The sequence below is a fragment of the Mytilus californianus genome, unplaced genomic scaffold (assembly GCF_021869535.1).
Source record: "Mytilus californianus isolate M0D057914Y unplaced genomic scaffold, xbMytCali1.0.p SCAF_1, whole genome shotgun sequence".
Classification (NCBI taxonomy): Eukaryota; Metazoa; Mollusca; class Bivalvia; order Mytilida; family Mytilidae; genus Mytilus; species Mytilus californianus.
In genome coordinates, this window is record NW_026262581.1 from 128,248,060 (window position 1) to 128,268,810 (window position 20,751).

General features: G+C 32.9%; 1 protein-coding gene across 1 annotated transcript; it reads left to right on the forward strand.

Annotated features, from left to right (window-relative positions):
* Window positions 1–4,908: 4,908 nt before the first annotated feature.
* On the forward strand, window positions 4,909–11,749 carry LOC127739005 (perlucin-like). Its single transcript, XM_052250527.1, has 5 exons — window positions 4,909–4,914; window positions 5,269–5,385; window positions 7,430–7,520; window positions 8,270–8,492; window positions 11,675–11,749. The coding sequence occupies exons 1-5, from the start codon at window positions 4,909–4,911 to the stop codon at window positions 11,706–11,708; spliced, it is 471 nt and encodes a 156-aa protein (XP_052106487.1). The 3' UTR covers window positions 11,709–11,749.
* Window positions 11,750–20,751: the final 9,002 nt, after the last annotated feature.

A 20,751-nucleotide genomic window follows, 5' to 3' on the forward strand; every position in this document is an offset into this window, starting at 1 on the left:
TGACGATATTCACTTTGTATTAAAAACGAATAAAATGATAAAAAAAACTACTACACAGTTGTTTATTGTTTTCTACTTTAAAGTATAGATTGAACACATTTAAAACTATAGGATGTGTAGCTTCGATTAAAACTCCAAAAAATGTAACTTTTTTCTTTTTCTATTTTCTTTTTATTTGACTTAGAATTTTAGTGTGCGATATAAACAAAAACTTACCAAAGATACCAGGCTTATAATTTGGTACGCCAGATGCGCGTTTCGTCTACAAAAAACTCAAGAATGGCGAATCAAGAACAGTTTGAAGGCCAAATTATAAACCGTAACTTGTATAATATCGTGGCTCTTGATTTTTAATTTGACACGTTTCGATGTACGATAGATAAAAAAAAATGGTATTCTCTCTTGCGAATACTTTATCTTGCTTTGAACTAGACAAACATGATAATTTAGGTTTTTATATGCTACTCACATTGACTCGTTAATTTTTGCACTTACTCCTGAATATTGTATGCTTGGTGAGAAGCAGTAAATATCAATTTCAAAGTTTTTAAATTAACCGGACTGTGGATCTAACCGAAAAGCTCCCATACTCAAGCTACCACGAGACCATGAGGAGGTTCGAGTAAAAGAAGACTGCAATTTGCAGGTTGTCACTTGTGAGTAAGTTTCTCTACAGAATTCAAAGGCAAATGATAATAAACAAAAAAATCAGCAGATAAGTGAAACGGCTTGTTCGTAGCTTTCTACATTGTATTGTGAAAGGGAAAGGAAATGGTGTGCAGTGTTTGTATGCACATTGGTCGTATTAAATAAATAGATGTGGTATGATTGCAAATGGCCCGAGAACACAGTTATTTCGTAGTGCATTTCTTTTAGACAATAAATTCAAATTAAAAAAATCGCACCTGCTCTATCTCAAAAAGATTTTTACAGTGTAGTGTACTACTATTGATACAAATAATATCAAAATTATAGAAACTTCTACCAGCTCTAACTCAAAATATTGACAATTCTGTGTTAAGAGGGGCTAAAATTCAGTTTGACAGCTTCAGACATTCTAATTTTTGACCTTTTTTAACTGGACCAAATCACTACTTAACATAAAGATTCAGCACCCAAATTTTTTTAACATGTAATTTCATCCCCTTACTTAATATTTCATGCATAAAATATCAAGAAATAAATTGGGAAAGTGTATCAAAAAAAAATGCAAGTTATACACTGTTCACACTAGGGACTATATTTGTAGACAACGAAAACCAAAGGACGATAACTGTGTCCTTGGACCAAATGAGACAACTATCCACTAAAGAACAAATGACGTTGATGTTAATAACTATATTTAACTATAGTCACCGTATGTCCTTCAACAATGAGCAAAACCCATACCGCACAGCAAGCGATAAAGAGTCCCGACATAACAAAATGTAAAGCAATTCAAATATTCAAAGAGAAAACCAACGGTCTGATTTATGTACCAATGAAAAACAAATATAATGCACAGTTACAAACGACAACCACTGAATTACAGGCTCCTGAAAAAAAAACTAAACCTTTTCATTATATATTTTAAGGCGTCTAATTCTTAGCATATTGTTATTATTATTTTTGGTTTTCAATAGAAGGGGGTTTCTTTCTCCAAGATTCATTTTTTTGCAACGAAATTTTGGAGGATTAAGCTTGTAAGAACTGTCTTAGGTTCCCTATCACATCCCCTGTCCAATCATACAAAAGTCTAACTAATCTATATTACAGTATAAGATGCACTTTTCTATCCCATTAGAATAAAGTTGAGACGATGCGTTAGTAACACGGAACCTCATTCTTTCTCCATCACAACACAGGATATTAGTATATTGATTTATAATCAGTGGTCAATTCATTTAATGACCTTCTGATCACTACAGATTAACATGTATTTGTATTTAGATGATCGACAAAATTAAGATTGATACTGGTTTGATTATGACTTCAGCCATTTGGATCAAAGAATAAATTGGTCTTAATTCTCTATTTACTACAGTAAGATTTCCTTTTGAGTATGCATAAGACATAAAAATAAAGCAAAAGACCAGCGGTATGTAATTATTTGAAGTGGCGACTTAAAAGGACAAAACATCTGAATGAAAAGAAGTTAGTATATATATAAAACTGCTTCACTGGATAGTTGTCTCATTGGCATTCATACCACATCTCCTTATTTTGTACGGAAACATTCTATACCGTGAAGTATTAAGCTTGTTCATTGATGAAGGACATACTATGACCCCTTGAGTCTTTTGTAAGCGAAACACGCGTCTGGCGTACAAAATTTTAAGCCTGGTATTTATGATGCGTTTATTTACATCAATTTCAAGTGTTGACTAGCTAGCTATCTCATTGACATTCCGCACACCTTTCTCTATTTGTGTGTTATGTTTGAAATATAGAATAGCCTGTTGTATGCAAGCCCCACTACCGACGAACCAAAACAAAGAGACGAAACACGGGTACATTTACTGAGTTGCGATCATTATTGATTGATAGAGGAGCATTCTTTTAATGCTGACAATTTATCTCAAATAATGGAAAACAAAGAATTGTGCAGAATTTCAATCTACATGTATTACTTGATGCCCTAACCTAGAATGTTGACCTCAAAATCATTAGAGTCTTGTTTACCACAAGGCGCATTATCAACCAAATATTTGTATAGATTTGGTTTATAGGTCAAAAGATATTGTCCGGAAGCGAAACGTTTCCCAAAATTTCACTCTATTTTTAGACACCGCCATCTTGACCCAAAATATAGAGGGGTCTTATTCTTTGCGATGCATATTTTCAAGCAAAATGTGGTGACCTTCTACGACCTTGGCCTTTGACCTTATGATATCAAAATCAATATGAGTCGTGTCCACTCAAAGTAGTATATCCAAATGGATGTATAAGAAACGAAACAGTTGATGAGCTATATGACCGAAAGGACCTAAGAATAATAGCCGAATCCATGTAAGGTCAACTTTGCCTGAGTAAAGATTTGAATTAAAGCTGAAACGATATATTATTGGCAATTTGACTTTGACCTTAAACTCTTTAGATGAAAACAAACATTAAAATAGCTATAGTTGGGTACAAATGGTTTTTAAAAAAGTCTCATTTACATTAAAAGCCTTCAGAAAGTAAATTTGATGGTCATATCGTTCACTCTTCCCAAGAATCAAATAAGATAAGTCAGCATTCTATCAATTTCATATCATCACGCCATGATTATAATCTTATCTATTCTGGGTTAACAAATAGAACAATGACAAAACAGCTATTCACATGTCTTCTCTATGTTTCAATATTAGTTTCAGGTGAGTTAAGCAAAATGATATATTTTTAAATGTAAGGTACAAAAATGTATAACGGGAATGCAATACACTTTCAAACCAGGTAACCCAATGAGACATATAAGGAATTACATGACACTATTTACCGAGGCGGACATAAACGGAAAGCACCGGAGAAGAAATTAAAGCCGTTATATAACATCTGGGATATCAAGAGCAATGTCAAAAACTATATAATGTTCCGATTTATCCAGTCGGAAAGAACCCTAGAATTTTGTATCATTTAGTTAATATCGTTTAGTATTTATAAACTCAAAAGTTAAACAGTCACATTCTTCAAGAATATTTCAATTATAGTGTCAATAGAAGTGATTTATTACAAAATTGTTGATCTGCATTGTAAAACAAACATGACAAGTAGGTAACATCTGTTTTCTAATGTATTACAGATGTTTACAGCTGAAATAAGAAAATATGTATTTAAGTTTAATGTTTGCGAGAGTGTAGTTGAATAAAATTAGTCAAACATGGGTTATTGAAATTAAAAGGGACACATTAAATCGAGATTTTTCGAAAAATATTTGAAAAAATCTACTTCCGTTTTTTTTTATGAATAATTATTAAAAGAGAGTGTGCCGTATCTAATCACCTAGAAAAATAAGATTTCGCTATGATATGTACATGCACTCCATATATCAATACATGCAAATCATCAGTGAAAACATTGTCTATATTTAGTAGACTCTATCCTAATCTTACATCACCAATTAAAAAATCTGTAAAAGTAGCACTACTCTAACAACATATAGTGCTTTTGATGTTGTTATTTACTTAACTAGCTAATTGATTTACAGTAATGAAACCTTTGCTATAATGTCCCTCGCGCGACGCGTTGCATGGGATATAGAAATACTTGGCGTCCGTCCGTCCGTCCGTCCGTCCGTCCGTCCGTCCGTCTGTTCAGCCGGTCTTGTTAGCGCTCTCACGTGTACAATTCTTGCCAGATTTTTATGAAATTTAAATCAAACGTTTATATCAGCAATGTCTCGGACTCATTCGAAAATAAATTTCAAACAACTATTTCTAAAGGAGTTATTCACCTTGGAAATATAAATTATAAACGGAAAAAAGGTTTATATCACCAATGGTTGGGACAAGTCCTTTAGAATGGTTAATTCTATAGAAAATTGTATGATAAGCGCTCCCAAGTGTACAATTCTTGCCAGATATTTATGAAATTTATATCAAAGGTTTATATCAGCAATGATCCGGACGAGTTTGAGTCAGTGCCGATCAACTTTTTCCTGAAGAATTATGCCCCTTGGAAATACGAATTTAGAGAAGATAGCATTGTAAGCACTCTCACACTCACATTTCTTGTAGGATTGTTATGAAACCTATATCATAGGTTGATATCACCAATGCCTTGTGTGTTTTTTTTTTTTTAAATAAGCGCTGATTTATCATTTTTACAGGAGTTATATCTTTTTGAAATGTAATTTATATTTAACATGACAAGCATCCTCACACCTACATTTCTTGTTATTTTTTTTTTAAAGTTAAAATCAAAGGCTGATATCTGCAAGGTTTTGAAAGAATGCCGGTAAACTATTTTTACAGCAGGTATGCCCCTTGGAAATAGCAATATATCGAATATAACATTGCTAGGCCTAGGGATCGAAAGGCCTACATTTCTTGTAAGATATTTATTAAAATGTTATTGAACTGTTTAGTTATCATTTATATATTTTTTTAAGTTTTTGCCCTTGAACAGATAAAACATATGAAACGCGGAGACATTGGAATGCTTTTCTTTTATCAAAACTATGTTGCAAGGGTGGTGTAATAGTTTAATGTGTGACACTATTTTTAGATTAACTTCATTGGTCTATTTTCTCTACATATATAATTTGGATATTCAATCCAGAACTCATAGATCGGTAATTGTATTTTTCAGTTTAATTTTCTTTTATCTTATTTCTCAGTATATTCCGACTGTCCTCTTGGTTTTATGAGATTTCAAGAATCTTGCTATGCCATTTTACCAGTAAAAGTTTCCTGGGCAGAAGCACTGGTGTGTATTAACTTGTAAAAAATTATATTGTAAAAAAGTCAGTTTTAAGTCATAGATATTGTACTTTCAACCCTTTTAACTGCAAAGATAACACTGACTCAATATCTTGAATTAATATTTTAACTTCCAAAATACCGTAACACGAAACAATTCATTACCCTTTTAAATGGTGGCTTAGCTTAACGGTAAAAGCAATATTCAGAATGTTATGTATTTTCTGTCGATGTCCATTGCTGTGCGACCACTAAAGTAAATGGCATACATAAAAAATATATAATAAAACAACCAAAAAACTAAATGCCTAATTTTTGTTGTCTTCTTAACATAAATAAAACAGGATTTTCGGGTATACATCAATGCGACACCCATTCAACTACACAAATACCCAAACGACATCTATAGGTCAAGATTCAGCCTCGAATAATAGACCGCTGTTTTTATATTACAATATGTTATGCCCCAAATCGCCAAAAGGATCGAAAGCGGGAAAATTTTACCAGATTAATTATCGAAGATCTACCATCATCACTGAATTATTTAAATAATAAAAACATTTAAAAGATACAACGACTGACGAGGTTACAGACATCAGACACATGTAGACGGGTTAAACTGTTTTTCTTATATCTCAACCTTTCTCTTTTTAATGTCGGATTGTTGACTAACAAAAAGTACGTATAGGAAAAGCACTTTACTATGTATTAAGTATATGGTCTGGTGATATCTCATGTTGACATTATTTGTGTCGATTTGAAAACTTTATAAAAGGGAAGTGTCAATATTGTTCCTCTAAAAGTACTATAATAAATGATGAACAACTTGTATAGAAAATCAAACGAGATGAATAAAAGGAGATGTCGCGAGGGTAAACCTCAATGGTAGCAATAAAATTGAAATTTAGTTAAGTGTATATGTTACACTTTTGTATGGTGAACAATGAAGCCCCCCCCGTAAGGAAATCCATTGTAAACACATACAACTGTGTAAGTTTTATATGAATCTTATCCTGAAAAAAAGTTCACATGCACAACATCTCTGTACGGTTAATATAGGTTCAAACGATTGTGCTAAAACAATGAACCAAAACAAATATTGCAGATAGCAATCAGAGGCAGACTTTAACATTTTTTCTGAACACTTAACCCTCTCCCTACATGGAGACAGTGGTGTTGCATAGAGCATAAGAACACACTTTAAAATCAGCTGGAAAGGGCTTGACTTATCATATCGACACAAAGATAAGAAAAAAGACAAAAGACACACAGTACCAATCTGAAAGTACTCGCATTAACTTGATTCTAAGTTCTAATCACATTACAACTACACAGATACATCATATTGCCTAAAACTAAAACAAGAATGCACGCGTTGTCGTGCTTAACACACTCCCATTCGTAATTCAAATTACCAAATATGAAGCCATTCTGCTCCAGGAACAATGTGTCGGAAATATTTGATGGACGAACGGACGGTCAGACGGGCAAGGTGATTGTTATAAAGCCACAACTCTTACATTTGGATGTATTATCAATCAGTGCACATCTTAAACAGTCCGAGAAAAGCATGCCATTGTGCAATGCCAAAATAAAAGTATCGCCAGGATGAAGACACACACGTATTCACAATTGTGTAACAATACGTATCTAATTATGTTTTAATTACAATGCAAGTAAGCATGAAAGATTTGTTTTATTACACCATAATGAGATTTACTTCTTCCTTAAGTCTTTAAATCTAGCCTGAGTGTCCTGAATTTTTGTCAGAATATACTTGTTTGATATTTAAAAGTTGGCGTCTTTATATTTCATTTATGTTAATTTCAAATTATACACGATGTCAGTAGATGATGTCGCAGTACTCTATGGTCACACGAATAATTAATTAAAGTGTCACTTATACTCCTGCGGGTTACTCATATCTATTAGTTTGAATTGTAATTAGAATGTATGGGATGTTTAGTTATTGCCTTAATGGCAAATGTTTTCTAAATATATTTTGAATACTATACATATTCTTTTATCAAAGCTTTATTTTCTCTATGTAGAGATTATGTCAGGCCTTTCAAGCCAAGTTAGCTTGGATAGACAGTTCAATAGAAGATAAATTTATTGAAGGGATGCTGAACAGATACCACGGTATGTAATTAAGTCTTACCAATTACACCACTCGTATTTCACATCTGAATTATCCAATATATTTTACGTCATACATTTTGTCTCATGAATACTCGAGAGAAGGCCACGAATGAAGATTTTCTTAACTATTGTATTACATATTTCAGTTTTTGTCTCGCCTTGACAGAGTCAAAAAGCGAGACATAGGTATGCTGTTTCAGGCGTCGGCGGCGGCGTCGGCGGGGTCAACATTGTATTGGTTTGTGATTAGGTCTAGTTTATGGTGAACCACTAGTGGTAGGTCATTGATATTTGGTATGCAGTTGTATAAGCATTGGCATATCTCATTTCCATGGAGATTATATAGCCCCACCCCCTCATCATGGTTCATTGACTTTGAAACTTTTACATAGTTTGCAAGTTAATGTGTGTGTTTTGGTTTGTTTAAAGGGAACAACTTATGATAAGTCAATGGTATTTGTACCCTTTGTCATGGTTTATTTACTTTGAATATTTGCATAACTTAAATGTTAAAGTATTGCTATTTTAATTTCAACATTTGCATTATCAAAATTACAAAAAGGCGAGACAAATCTCTGTGTTAACAGTTTATTTTTATATGATAAACGATTATCAATTACGTTCTTTATCGATAAAAAAAACCCACTTTCATATCTAATGAGAAAATGAATTAAGTTTCAGTATATTGTACTACAAAAGCATCTTTTTGAATTACTATCTTATAAAGGAATAGTTGCTAAATCATTCAGATTCCATAGCAACAGCAGAGGTGTGGATGGGAGGCACGGACATGCTAATTGAGGGCATATGGGTGTGGGCAGACACATTAAAGCCATTCACCTACACAAATTGGTTTCCAGGAGAGCCAAACAATGAACATGGACAACATTGTCTCGGATTGTTCCGAGATAAAGGATTCAAATGGGACGATAACCGATGTGAACTTAAAATGGCACCACTTTGTAAGGCGGCGTAAGTATTAACTTAAAATGGCACCACTTAATTTGTAAGGCGACGTAAGTAATAACTTAAAATGGCACCACTTTGTAAAGCGACGTAACTATTTTCTGACTTTTTGAACTGTTAGACTTGTAAAAAGTCAATAATAATGCTCAACATGTTAAAACAAAATCCTCTTTTTTGGCAACATAAAATAATGACTGAATATTATAAATTTAATCATAAATGCACCATAAAACATTCGTAGAATATAGTCTTTTTTGATAAATTGATAAATTAATAAATAAAATAAAGTTCCAACTACCTAAGGCAAAGTTGACATCAGAAGACTCTGGTGATCGTTTTGATTCCTTTTGACCTTATATCTCTTCGCCAGTTTAAGCAGTTTTACATTTTTGTCTTTCTATTCTTTGGATCTGAGCGTTCGTGGTGTAGTTAAATCAAGAAAACTGTTAGTTCCCGAGGGTATCAGCAGCTCATTAGTTAGTGCATTGGCATTGAAATTATTTATGACATACCTTTCTTAAACTTTCCGTTAATATATCTAGAAATTAAGAAAAGATAAGAAACTGGGGATTCGACTCCCTCAGGCAAGGTCGATATAAGGCGGATCTGGCTAATCATTAAGGTTCCTTTTGTCGATTAGATCTTCAAGTACTCAAATATTCATACACCCTTGGTTTACATTTTCTGGTTTGAGCGTTGCTGATCCGGTAAATCCAGAAAATCTCACCAAAATTTATAATGTGTTATTTTCAATGGCAATCCAATGTTTGTACCAGACTTTTAAAATCAATTTCGATATATCATCGTCATAGTTTCCCACATCATATTGTAGTATCAAATGTCAATTGAAACAGAAAAAAAACTATCTTCACTTTTATTTGCTACTTGTTTGCCGATCTGTTGGTTATTATTTAATTCCGTACAGTGAACTATAGTTGCTCTCATCCACGTTATTTGGACTCTGGTGGATAGCTGTCTCATACCATATTTTCTTATTTTATAAAGTATCTGAAAGTTAAAGTGCCTGTCCGTTATGGGGTTTTTTTCGGAAATTTTGCATTTAATGAATTTCCCCAAACATTCATTTTAGAAATATATAGATACTATAAATTTGGCAAATCTATAAAAAAAAAATGCATTTAAATTGTCATTTATAATATTGGTACGTGTATAAAACAAGGAGATGTGGTATGATTGCTTTAAAAAGCCCAACGTGACAAAATGTGAAACAATTCAAACGAAAAAACCAACAGTTTAGACGAAAAACCATCAGTCTAGACGAAAAACCATCAGTCTAGACGAAAAACAAATATGACAGATAGTGACCAACAACAACCATTGAAATACTGGTAAGTGACATGGGGCGGGCACATAAATAGTGAGACTGAATTAATCATATTTGTGAGCGTTCTCCCCCCTCTACCTTGGAAAGTGATGTTACAGCACAACAAAAGAACAAACTGTTAAAATCAGTTGGAAATGGCTTCATCTGATCAGCACGATGTAAACCCAACTAAGATAAAGACAAAAGACACAAATAAGATAAAGACAAAAGACCCAACTAAGATATAGACAAAAGACCCAACTAAGATAAAGACAAAAGACCCAACTAAGATATAGACAAAAGACCCAACTAAGATAAAGACAAAAGACCCAACTTAGATATAGACAAAAGACCCAACTAAGATAAAGACAAAAGACCCAACTAAGATATAGACAAAAGACCCAACTAAGATAAAGACAAAAGACACAATTAAGATATAGACAAAAGACCCAACTAAGATATAGACAAAAGACCCAACTAAGATATAGACAAAAGACCCAACTTAGATATAGACAAAAGACCCAACTAAGATATAGACAAAAGACCCAACTAAGATAAAGACAAAAGACCCAACTAAGATATAGACAAAAGACCCAACTAAGATAAAGACAAAAGACCCAACTAAGATATAGACAAAAGACCCAACTAAGATAAAGACAAAAGACCCAACTAAGATATAGACAAAAGACCCAACTAAGATAAAGACAAAAGACACAATTAAGATATAGACAAAAGACCCAACTAAGATATAGACAAAAGACCCAACTAAGATATAGACAAAAGACCCAACTTAGATATAGACAAAAGACCCAACTAAGATAAAGACAAAAGACCCAACTAAGATATAGACAAAAGACCCAACTAAGATAAAGACAAAAGACACAATTAAGATATAGACAAAAGACCCAACTAAGATATAGATAAAAGATCCAACTAAGATATAGACAAAAGACCCAACTAAGATAAAGACAAAAGACCCAACTAAGATAAAGACAAAAGACCCAACTAAGATATAGACAAAAGATCCAACTAAGATATAGACAAAAGACCCAACTAAGATATAGACAAAAGACCCAACTTAGATATAGACAAAAGACCCAACTAAGATAAAGACAAAAGACCCAACTAAGATATAGACAAAAGACCCAACTAAGATAAAGACAAAAGACACAATTAAGATATAGACAAAAGACCCAACTTAGATATAGACAAAAGACCCAACTAAGATAAAGACAAAAGACCCAACTAAGATATAGACAAAAGACCCAACTAAGATAAAGACAAAAGACACAATTAAGATATAGACAAAAGACCCAACTAAGATATAGATAAAAGATCCAACTAAGATATAGACAAAAGACCCAACTAAGATAAAGACAAAAGACCCAACTAAGATAAAGACAAAAGACCCAACTAAGATATAGACAAAAGATCCAACTAAGATATAGACAAAAGACCCAACTAAGATAAAGACAAAAGACCCAACTAAGATATAAACAAAAGACCCAACTAAGATATAGACAAAAGACACAATTAAGATAAACACAAAAGACACAAACGTACCTATTTAAGAGTGCTCGTTTTTACTGAAAGTTTAAAGCTAATAACAACTAATAAATAATTCAAGTTCTCAAGGACTAAAATACATACATGTACTTAAGATTACGACAAAAGGTTGTACAAAGTTCATAGTACGCACAAGAAGTGGGGAATTTAAAAAAAAAGCTGAAAAGAGTTCACTTCATTATGTAAAATACATTTAAGATAATTTGGCTTTCCTCGACAAGTGACCATTCAATAAACTGTTTATTTAAATTTTTGTAGTTTTGTTTCGCTGATATGCATACATTTCTTTAAATTTCAGGGCAAATGTTCTTGGGAATGAGATAATTGGATAGACATCATTGAAATCTTAATATAGAAATACTTATACGCCATATATTGTCCGTTTTGTGATTTTTCACTCTGTTGGTTGAATTCTTTAAACGATAAGAATGAAAAAAAATCACACTATTATGACAAAAAAAAACACCAAAGAAAATCTGACAGAGAAAAATTTACGTCATAATTTTTTTTCAATTAATTCTTTTCTAAAAATAACAACGAATCTGGAAAAGTTCAAAGAACCCAGGTGTTTTATAAACGGTTATTTTATAATGACACCGAAATAGTAATTCGTCACTGTTTTAGTCTATACAAGTACCAAACCAAACAAAATAAAAACGACTGTGAAACAATGAAAGTGTACTTTACACTAAAATATTTGACTGAAACTTCTAATTAAACAGGTTCCTTTTTTAATGAGTAAAAGAAGATATCAATTTCTAGTCAGTTGAAATATATTAAAACCTTATAATCATACAATTAAGTAAGTCTCATATCTTGATTTACATCTAGAAATTGACATTGAAGGTCGGTTGAAAACAAAACTTTACGACAAAAGAGATGATCTCAGCTTCCCGATTATGAACTTTCCATTCTATGAAGCAACATTCCAGCAGCGCCTGTATATGAAGTATATATCTAGTTGATACGATATTCCAGATCTTGCATTTCGTATCATGATTTCATTGATAGAGGGTTGCTGCTTACAAGGAAGCTATTAAACCAAGAGTTCGAAGTTGTGAAGTTGGTATCAACCCTTCAAAAATTTCACGGACGCCATCACGAGTTGGTTGACCGCTATGGAATATCTGTTTCACATATGACTAATCCCATCCTCTTTTTCTAGAATGTAACCTACCGAATTAGACTTATCTTGTATTTACACGAGCAACACGACGGGTGTCACATGTGGAGCAGGATCTGCTCACCCTTTCCGGAGCACATGATATCATCCCTGGTTTTTGATGGGGTTCATGTTGTTCAGTCTTTAGTTTTCTTTGTTGTGTTTTGTGTACTGTTGTTTGTGGTTTTTGGATTTTTGACATATATATCTTTGTCAGTTTGTTTTCAACTTATGACTTTGAATATCTCGTTGGTATCTCTCGCCCTTTCTTCTAAAGCATCGAGGACGAGTGTCATGTGCAGATGTGCTAGGTACTAAGCAACCCTCTTTTCACGGGTTACTGTCATCGCACAGCAATCCTAAAGTATGTTATATTAATACAGGCAATGAACAGTACATCTTGTACGTCTTCTTCGAAATAAACTAGAAACTGAAATAAATCAATAGGTTAATTATATAATCTATCCAATTTTATGATTTTAACTATAAAATTTAAGTGTCACTTTCCTATCACAGTGAACTGGGCGGATTAAGGATACTGCTGAAATTACAGCAATGACTACTTGATCTCTTTCGTGATATTGACTTGCATATAAAAATAAGAAGATGTGGTATGATTGCCAATGAGACAACTCTCCACCAGAGACCAAATGACATAGAAGTTAATAACTATAGATAACTATACGACCTTCAAAAATGAGCAAAACCCATACTGCATATTCAGCCATAAAAGGCCCCGAAGTGACAAATGTAAACGAGAAAACTAACGGCCTGATTAATGCAAAAAAACAATGAACTAAAAACAAATATAATATGCAGCAACAAACGAAAACAACTGAATTACAGGCTCCTGACTTGGGACAGGCACATACAGAATTTGGCGGAGTTAAATATGTTTGCGGGCGCCCAACCCTCCCCTAACCTAGGACAGTGGTGTAACAACACAACATATGAACAAACTATAAAAATCAGTTGAAAAGGGCTTAACTCATCAGATCGATACAAAGAAGAAAAACAAGTAACAAAAAACAGATTGTAAGTGGCAGGGTATTTATACATCCCCAAAACAGATATGAGAGTACTCGCAGTTACTGACAGCTAGTTAAAAGCCAATAACAACTAATAAATACGCCATGCATCTACGACTTCAAACTAGAATCTATGAAAACGTGACTATTTCAGTTTCCCATTATTAACCTTCCATTTTCAGTAGTGTGTTCATAACATACACAAAAACTCTTAAACAGATTTATGAAGAAGAACGAATGACATCGACACTCCACAAGTCTTACGTTTATCATAACCAATGAGCTATCGGGTCGATACGAAGTGTCTGTGTCACAATTAACAACAGACTTGACTTCGCGGTCTCAGATTGTTAGACACATGAATAGTTGTCTGATCAGAAAATTTACCCATTGTCTCTTATCGTGAAATTTTACGCGAATCTGGATTAGCATATTATATTTTGCATGTATAGCAGGAGACGCTTATTCACTCAATGCCCCTAGTCTCCTTCTGTTTGGAATATATTCGAATCCATTCGGGAATTTTTTACAGATGGTATATTCCAAATGGATTTCCATGTTTTAACCACCAATATACTACTGATGTCTCTTTTTATAGTTATTTATACATCGTTCAAAAATATGATGTTTACATGTTACTTGAAATGCTATATCATTGTATCAATCAGCTTAATTTATGGATTTCACTATGAACTGAAAAGAAAAGCTTAATTTGTAAGCTTTTTTTTACAGAGATAACTAATTAAAAACTGAAAAATTACGATTTGTTCTGTTAATAATGTCTACGTTTTACAAATTAAAACATGAAAACGTCTGAACTGTATCACCAGTAGAGGCGAAGAAATGAATCTTGTGTACAACAGAAATTAGAAATATATAAACACAAAAATGAAATAAGGGCATACACTCATCATTCATTGAAGTATTACGATCTCCAAACAGCAAAAAAAATAGCTTTGAATATATGAATTTATTTTACATTATATGCTGACCGATCAAAATAAAAGGTAATGAACATTCAATAATATAATACCCGCTGCATTTTTATGCACCTGTCCTATGTCAGGAGCCTGTTGTTCAGTGGTTGTCGTTTGTTGGTGTGGTTCATAAGTGTTTCTCGTTTCTCGTTTTTTATATATATTAGACCGTTGGTTTTCCTGTTTGAATTGTTTTACACTAGTCTTTTTGGGGCCTTTTATAGCTTACTGTTCGGTGTGAGCCAACAGTAATGATTTCGTAAAGGTTGGTGAACTTGGCGAACAGTAATGATTTCGTAAAGTTAGGCGAAGTTGGCGAACTTGGCGAACAGTAATGATTTCGTAAAGGTTGGCGAAGTTGGCGAACAGTAATGATTTCGTAAAGGTAGGCGAAGTTGGCGAACATTACGAACTTTTACACAATCCTGTACATGAATGCCGTGTTGAAGGCCGTACTTTGACCTATAACTGTTTACTTTTTACACATTGTGACTTGGATTGATAGTTGTCTCATTGGCACTCATACCAAATCTTCTTATTTATACATCTATATTTATTTTTGCTTGTACTTTTATATCACCCTAAACATATATGAAATATATGCCACTAGACGTTGAACATACAAACACCGGCCAATCAATCACTAGTCTGCATACATTTTAGGACCAATGGTATTGAAAAAATTAATGGTCTTCATCAAAGTACTCACGTACTGTTTATCGATGGTCCCAAGATCTAATTCCTGACAAAAAAATGGTATGCATGATAACTTACAGTGTGTCTATTTACGGTAATTTCCTCCTAGTCTAATGGCGATTACTACTCATTTACATGTAAAAAATAAAGACTTAACATTAAAATACATTAAATATGCACAGTATGTCGACAGGAATGAAGTTTTGGTTCGTATATTTTCAAATCGATTTTCAAGTTGTTAGATGTTTATAGTACGCACTTGAAGCGGTGAATTTAAAAAAAAAGGTTTAACAAGTCCCTACCTGATGTTCAATATAGTCGAGGGAACATGATCCTTTCTCTGCAATTGGCCATTCAATGAACTATAATATGTCTGTTTATTTTCATGCTAGTAGTTTTGTTTCACAGACTTGCATACATTTTATTATTTTTTTTATTTTTACGGCAAATGTTCTTGGAAATAAAATAATTGTATGGACATCAGTGTAAACTTGAAATAGAAATACCAGCATGGCATATATTGTCAGTTTTACCAGCATGGCATATATTGTCAGTTTTACCAGCATGACATATATTGTCAGATTTAACAGCATGACATATATTGTCAGTTTTACCAGCATGATATATATTGTCAGTTTTACCAGCATGATATATATTGTCAGTTTTGTGATTTTTTGCTCTCCCCATTTGTTTAGTATCTAAATTGTTAAAAGTAAGTGGTAAAACTCATAAAAGTATGGGAAAAATCATCAAAGGAAAGTTGAGAGCGTGAAATTGACGTCATAATATAATTTTAATCATATTCTTTTCTAAAAATAACAACGAATCGAGTAAAGTTCAAAGAACCAAGGTTGTTTGATTAACGGTTATTTTATAATGACGTAGAAATATAAGTTCGTCACAATTTTTGTCTATATGACCTCCAAATAAAATCATAACGATTAAACAACAATGACAGTGAACTAAACCCTAAAATGTCGAAATTTACTCGACGAGAAGACGCGCCATGTGAAGATGAACTCACAGGTTTCCTTAAATAGGTTATAGTATCACATACTACAGAGCGTCTCCTTAAAAAAGAACATTATTTTTTCGAAATTAAAACAAACTTCAACAGGTGTGAATTCTAGTATCTATAGCAAATGAAATGATTTGAATCTATATTTAATTTACAGTTCCCAACCACTGTTTAATTGACACTAATGATACTACCGAAATTACAATGTCTATACCTCATAGCTAGATTTCTTTCGTGATATTGACACAGATGGACGAATAAAATTAGGATCTATGAAAACGTGACAACTCAGTTACCCATTGAATGTGACAGAATATAAGTTCCCCCATAATATGTGTTCCAAAGAACTTTTATCATATAACAAAAGTTCCATTGGGAACTTTCCTTATATAATATTTTATCCAATACTATAAGAAAATTTCCTTCACACAGGATAAAATATTACATAATGAAAGTTCCCAACGGAACTTTTGTTATATGCTAAAAGTTCTTTGTTCACATATTGTTGTCAATATAATGGAATTATATACGACTGTCACACAAGTGACAGGTTAAGCTAGCTATAAATCCAGGATTAATCCACCATTTTCTAATAAGGAAATGCCTGTACCAAGTCAGGAATATCATGACAGTTGTTTTCCATTCGTTTGATGTGTTTGAGCTTTTGATTTTGCCATTTGATAATGGGACTATCCATTTTGAATTCTCCTTGGAGTTCGGTATTTTTGTTATTATACTTTTTAGAATACATATTATGGACAATGTTTTGTCAATTTCAGTTTGTCTTCTTTGTAGCTCTGTTGGAGCAAGTTTCATGCAATGATCACACCCCTACTAATGAATCCGTATAGTGAGAAGATTCGCAAGCGTAACGTATCAATTGACATGTATAAACGCCATACGATGGGGCAGAGTTGCTTAGTCTTTAGTTTTCTATGTTGTGTCTAGTGTACTATTATTTGTCTGTTTGTCTTTTTATTTTTTAGTCATGGCGTTGTCAGTTTATTTTCGATCTATGAGTTTGACTGTCCCTCTGGTATCTTTCGCCCCTCTTTTATTTTACTACTAAGAAATGGGAAGTTGACAATTCGAAAGTTTAAATCATCACGTTTGCCATAATTTCTATTATGAAGTCGTTCCCCTATGTCAATATCGAGAAAAAGATCAAGATATGAAGCAGATCTTCTTGTTTCTGTAGTATCGTTTAATTCAAGTTCACTGGGATACACTGCACGCACCACTGAACTGTAGGTTATTGAGTGACAGGACATCATCAATATGTCTGAAAGGTGTAACTAAAGAACTTGACAATCTGGTATTTTTGGTGTCAAGATTGCATGAATGCAATCAAAACCCTTATGTGGCTGGCTTTACATTTGTATCTTCCAAGGTTTATCACTACCTTTGATAGTTGTGGCAACATAGTGCAGTGGGATATACATTCTTTAGATCACATCCAGTCAATGTCTTGCTTTTTATTATTGGTATTACAAAATTAAGTTTACTTAATCTACTAGTATTTGATTAAAACTTGCATAAGTTGTACGTTGCGTATGAATCTGATATAAACATAGGTTCAACTACAAATGAACAATAACAAATAAAGGAAGATAACTGTAATTCAAATATATAGTTTGTCTAAATGGAATTCAATGTTTAATTTGAAGTTCGAATTGCAAAATGAAAAAGCAATCTGTACCTTTTAGTGCTCACAAGTACTTTGATTTCTATTCGTCTTTGAGGTTTTGTATGAATTCTGCTTCATATGAGTACAAAAACTAGTCGCCCAGTAGGGGTGCACAATAAATACCCATTGGAAAATCGACTGTCTGTTAAAATATCAAGCTACCAAACTCAACAAATATGTTTTCAATTCAAACGTCCATCATTTCGACGATGTCATCCTTGCTGTATTTGTTTTTATAGTCAGTGCGGTTCTTCAAAAGGTAAGATTTTTCATGACCTTAAACAAGAAATTTGTTTGTGCATTCTCATTTTTGTAGAAAAAGCTCTTTTTAATGAGACGATGTATTCGATATTTCAATTGAACTTGGAGAATAGTAGTGTAAAACATTGTAATTGAAGATTGTGCATTAGATCTCAACAATTTTTCAGCACTCCTGATTGTCACCGTTGGTGGAACATACCTCATCACAATATTTATGAAGGCCATATTTTACTGTAGAAAGAATGGTGGTAAGAAGATTTAAAAGATGGTAAGTCACAAACATCTTGACGGCCCGGATATATATCGTTCTATATTGGGGTTTTCGTCAAAATAAGGTATCCCGTATAAAGATTGGAGATTGTCATCGTCTTATTTTATGTTAATATTAATTGAAAGAGAGAACACATACAAAAAACTCCCCTAAAAGGTTTTGAAGAAGAACGATTGAAATCGACACTAACAGTTTTAGGGTGGTTACTATAACCAAAATGTTGACCTGATACGATGTGGCTATGTCTTAATTTATAATAGATAAGATCGTAAATCTCAGATCATAAGACATATTGTGTACTATCGTGACATTTTTACCGGATCAGGATTTATATGGCAGATGTTGGATGTATAGAAGGAGACACTTACTAAGTCGACTCACTTGATCTCACTCCGTTTAGGATATATTTGACTCCTTCGTGCAAGGATATGATGTTTACGTGTTACTGAAAGGCTTTATTATTTTATTATTTAGGTAAAACGGATGACACGTAGAATTTAAAAACAGCTGGATTTGTAATGTTAGTTGGCTAACATCAATATTTAAAAACCCTGAAACTGAAAAGTTACGATTACCCATACGAAGTCAAGTATGTTAAAGCCTAAAGTTTATGATCAGTAAGGTAATGCAACTGATTCTTGTGAACAAAAGAAATCAGAATATATTTACACACACAACAATTAAAAAAAGCACAAATTCACCATTTATTGAAATATTACGACCTCCTAACAGCAAAATTATTGGCTTGTGATATTCAGATTTATTCTATATTATAAGCTGACAAATCGAAATAAGATATTGATCATTAAATAATGAATCTACATGTAACTTTTTGTTGTTGTAATCGTATACCTCCCTTAACATGTATAAAATATATACCACATACCGTTGAACATACAACAATAGGTCAATCAATCACAGGTCTGCATACATTTTAGGGTAAACTGTAGGGAAGAAAAGAGGTGGTCATTAACAAAGAACTAACAAACTACTTTTTATGGCCCAGACATATAAAAATGTTATGCATGTATTAGATGTAAGCCTCTCATATCTGAGAGTCGTCAGACCCGAAGATATGAGAGGATTACGTTTGTTTTACATCCTGGCTAGACCACACTACTATGCTGTTTTTTGTTTTTTTAGGTCTTTCCACTTTTCTGTGGAAAGACCTATTGCTTTTGCTCTGATTATTATTATTATTAGCTTCCGCCAAATTTTATTCTCGCGTAACATTTTTGTTTCGCAATATGTCGCTAAGATATTTCTTATATAGTATCATACAGTTTATGCGCTTTTTATTTTCACCCATTCTAAGCCGAACAATTTTCTTTGAAAGAGTTATCTCCCAAAACACTGTTTTCCTTGTGACTACATCTACTCCGTAACGGCAAAAGAAAGCGACAAATTTATTTTATAAAATTGCTCGTTATATCCTGCGCATGATTTGTCCTATTTTGACCAAAGCGATATGAACAATCCACATGAGAGTTATTTCCCCTTATGCATGTGATATAAGTAATATGCATTTCTAACTGGTAAACCATAAGTGATAGAGACCAGGGTCTTTTGAATTGAGGTCCTTGGCCCAAAAAAATGAAAATTAGGTCAAGGTCACATTCTAAATTTTGATTTTGGCTTATTTTCTTTCACTTCTAAAAACCGTACAAGATATCAACAAAATATTTTTACTAAATTGTAAGTTGTGACATGTCGTAACACATGAATTTAGGTTGAAAGGGTACGTTGACCGTAAAAGAGAGTTTTCTCCCTTTTTATATTTAAAATTACATGTACGGTGGTATAACTCATTTACCAAGTATAATAAAGACCTAGGGTAATATGATTAAAGGTCCTTGGTGTATGAACTTGAAATTGAGCTCAAGGTCAAAGTTAAATTTGATGTTCTAGATTTTGACCTTTGCTTTAACTTCATATTTAAACACGATAAAGCCATGGGACTTTTTTTATTAGGTTGCAATTTACATGACCTTGAAAAGCCAACCGGAAGTGACCTTGTGTAAATCGGAAATAGCTTTGTTTTGTACTTATTTGATGTAAAGTGTATTGAACAATATATTTTTGGAATCAGTATCAAGTAAACTATCAAATAAAAGCGGAAGTGACATATTTCAAACCGGAAGTAACAATTTATCTCGTTTATTTAGAAAAAAATGTTTAGAAACCATATATTTTTGGAATCAGTTTACAATAAGCTATCATTTGATGCTCGATATGATATTTCAAACTGAATTTTCATAGTTCTATTTCAAAATTG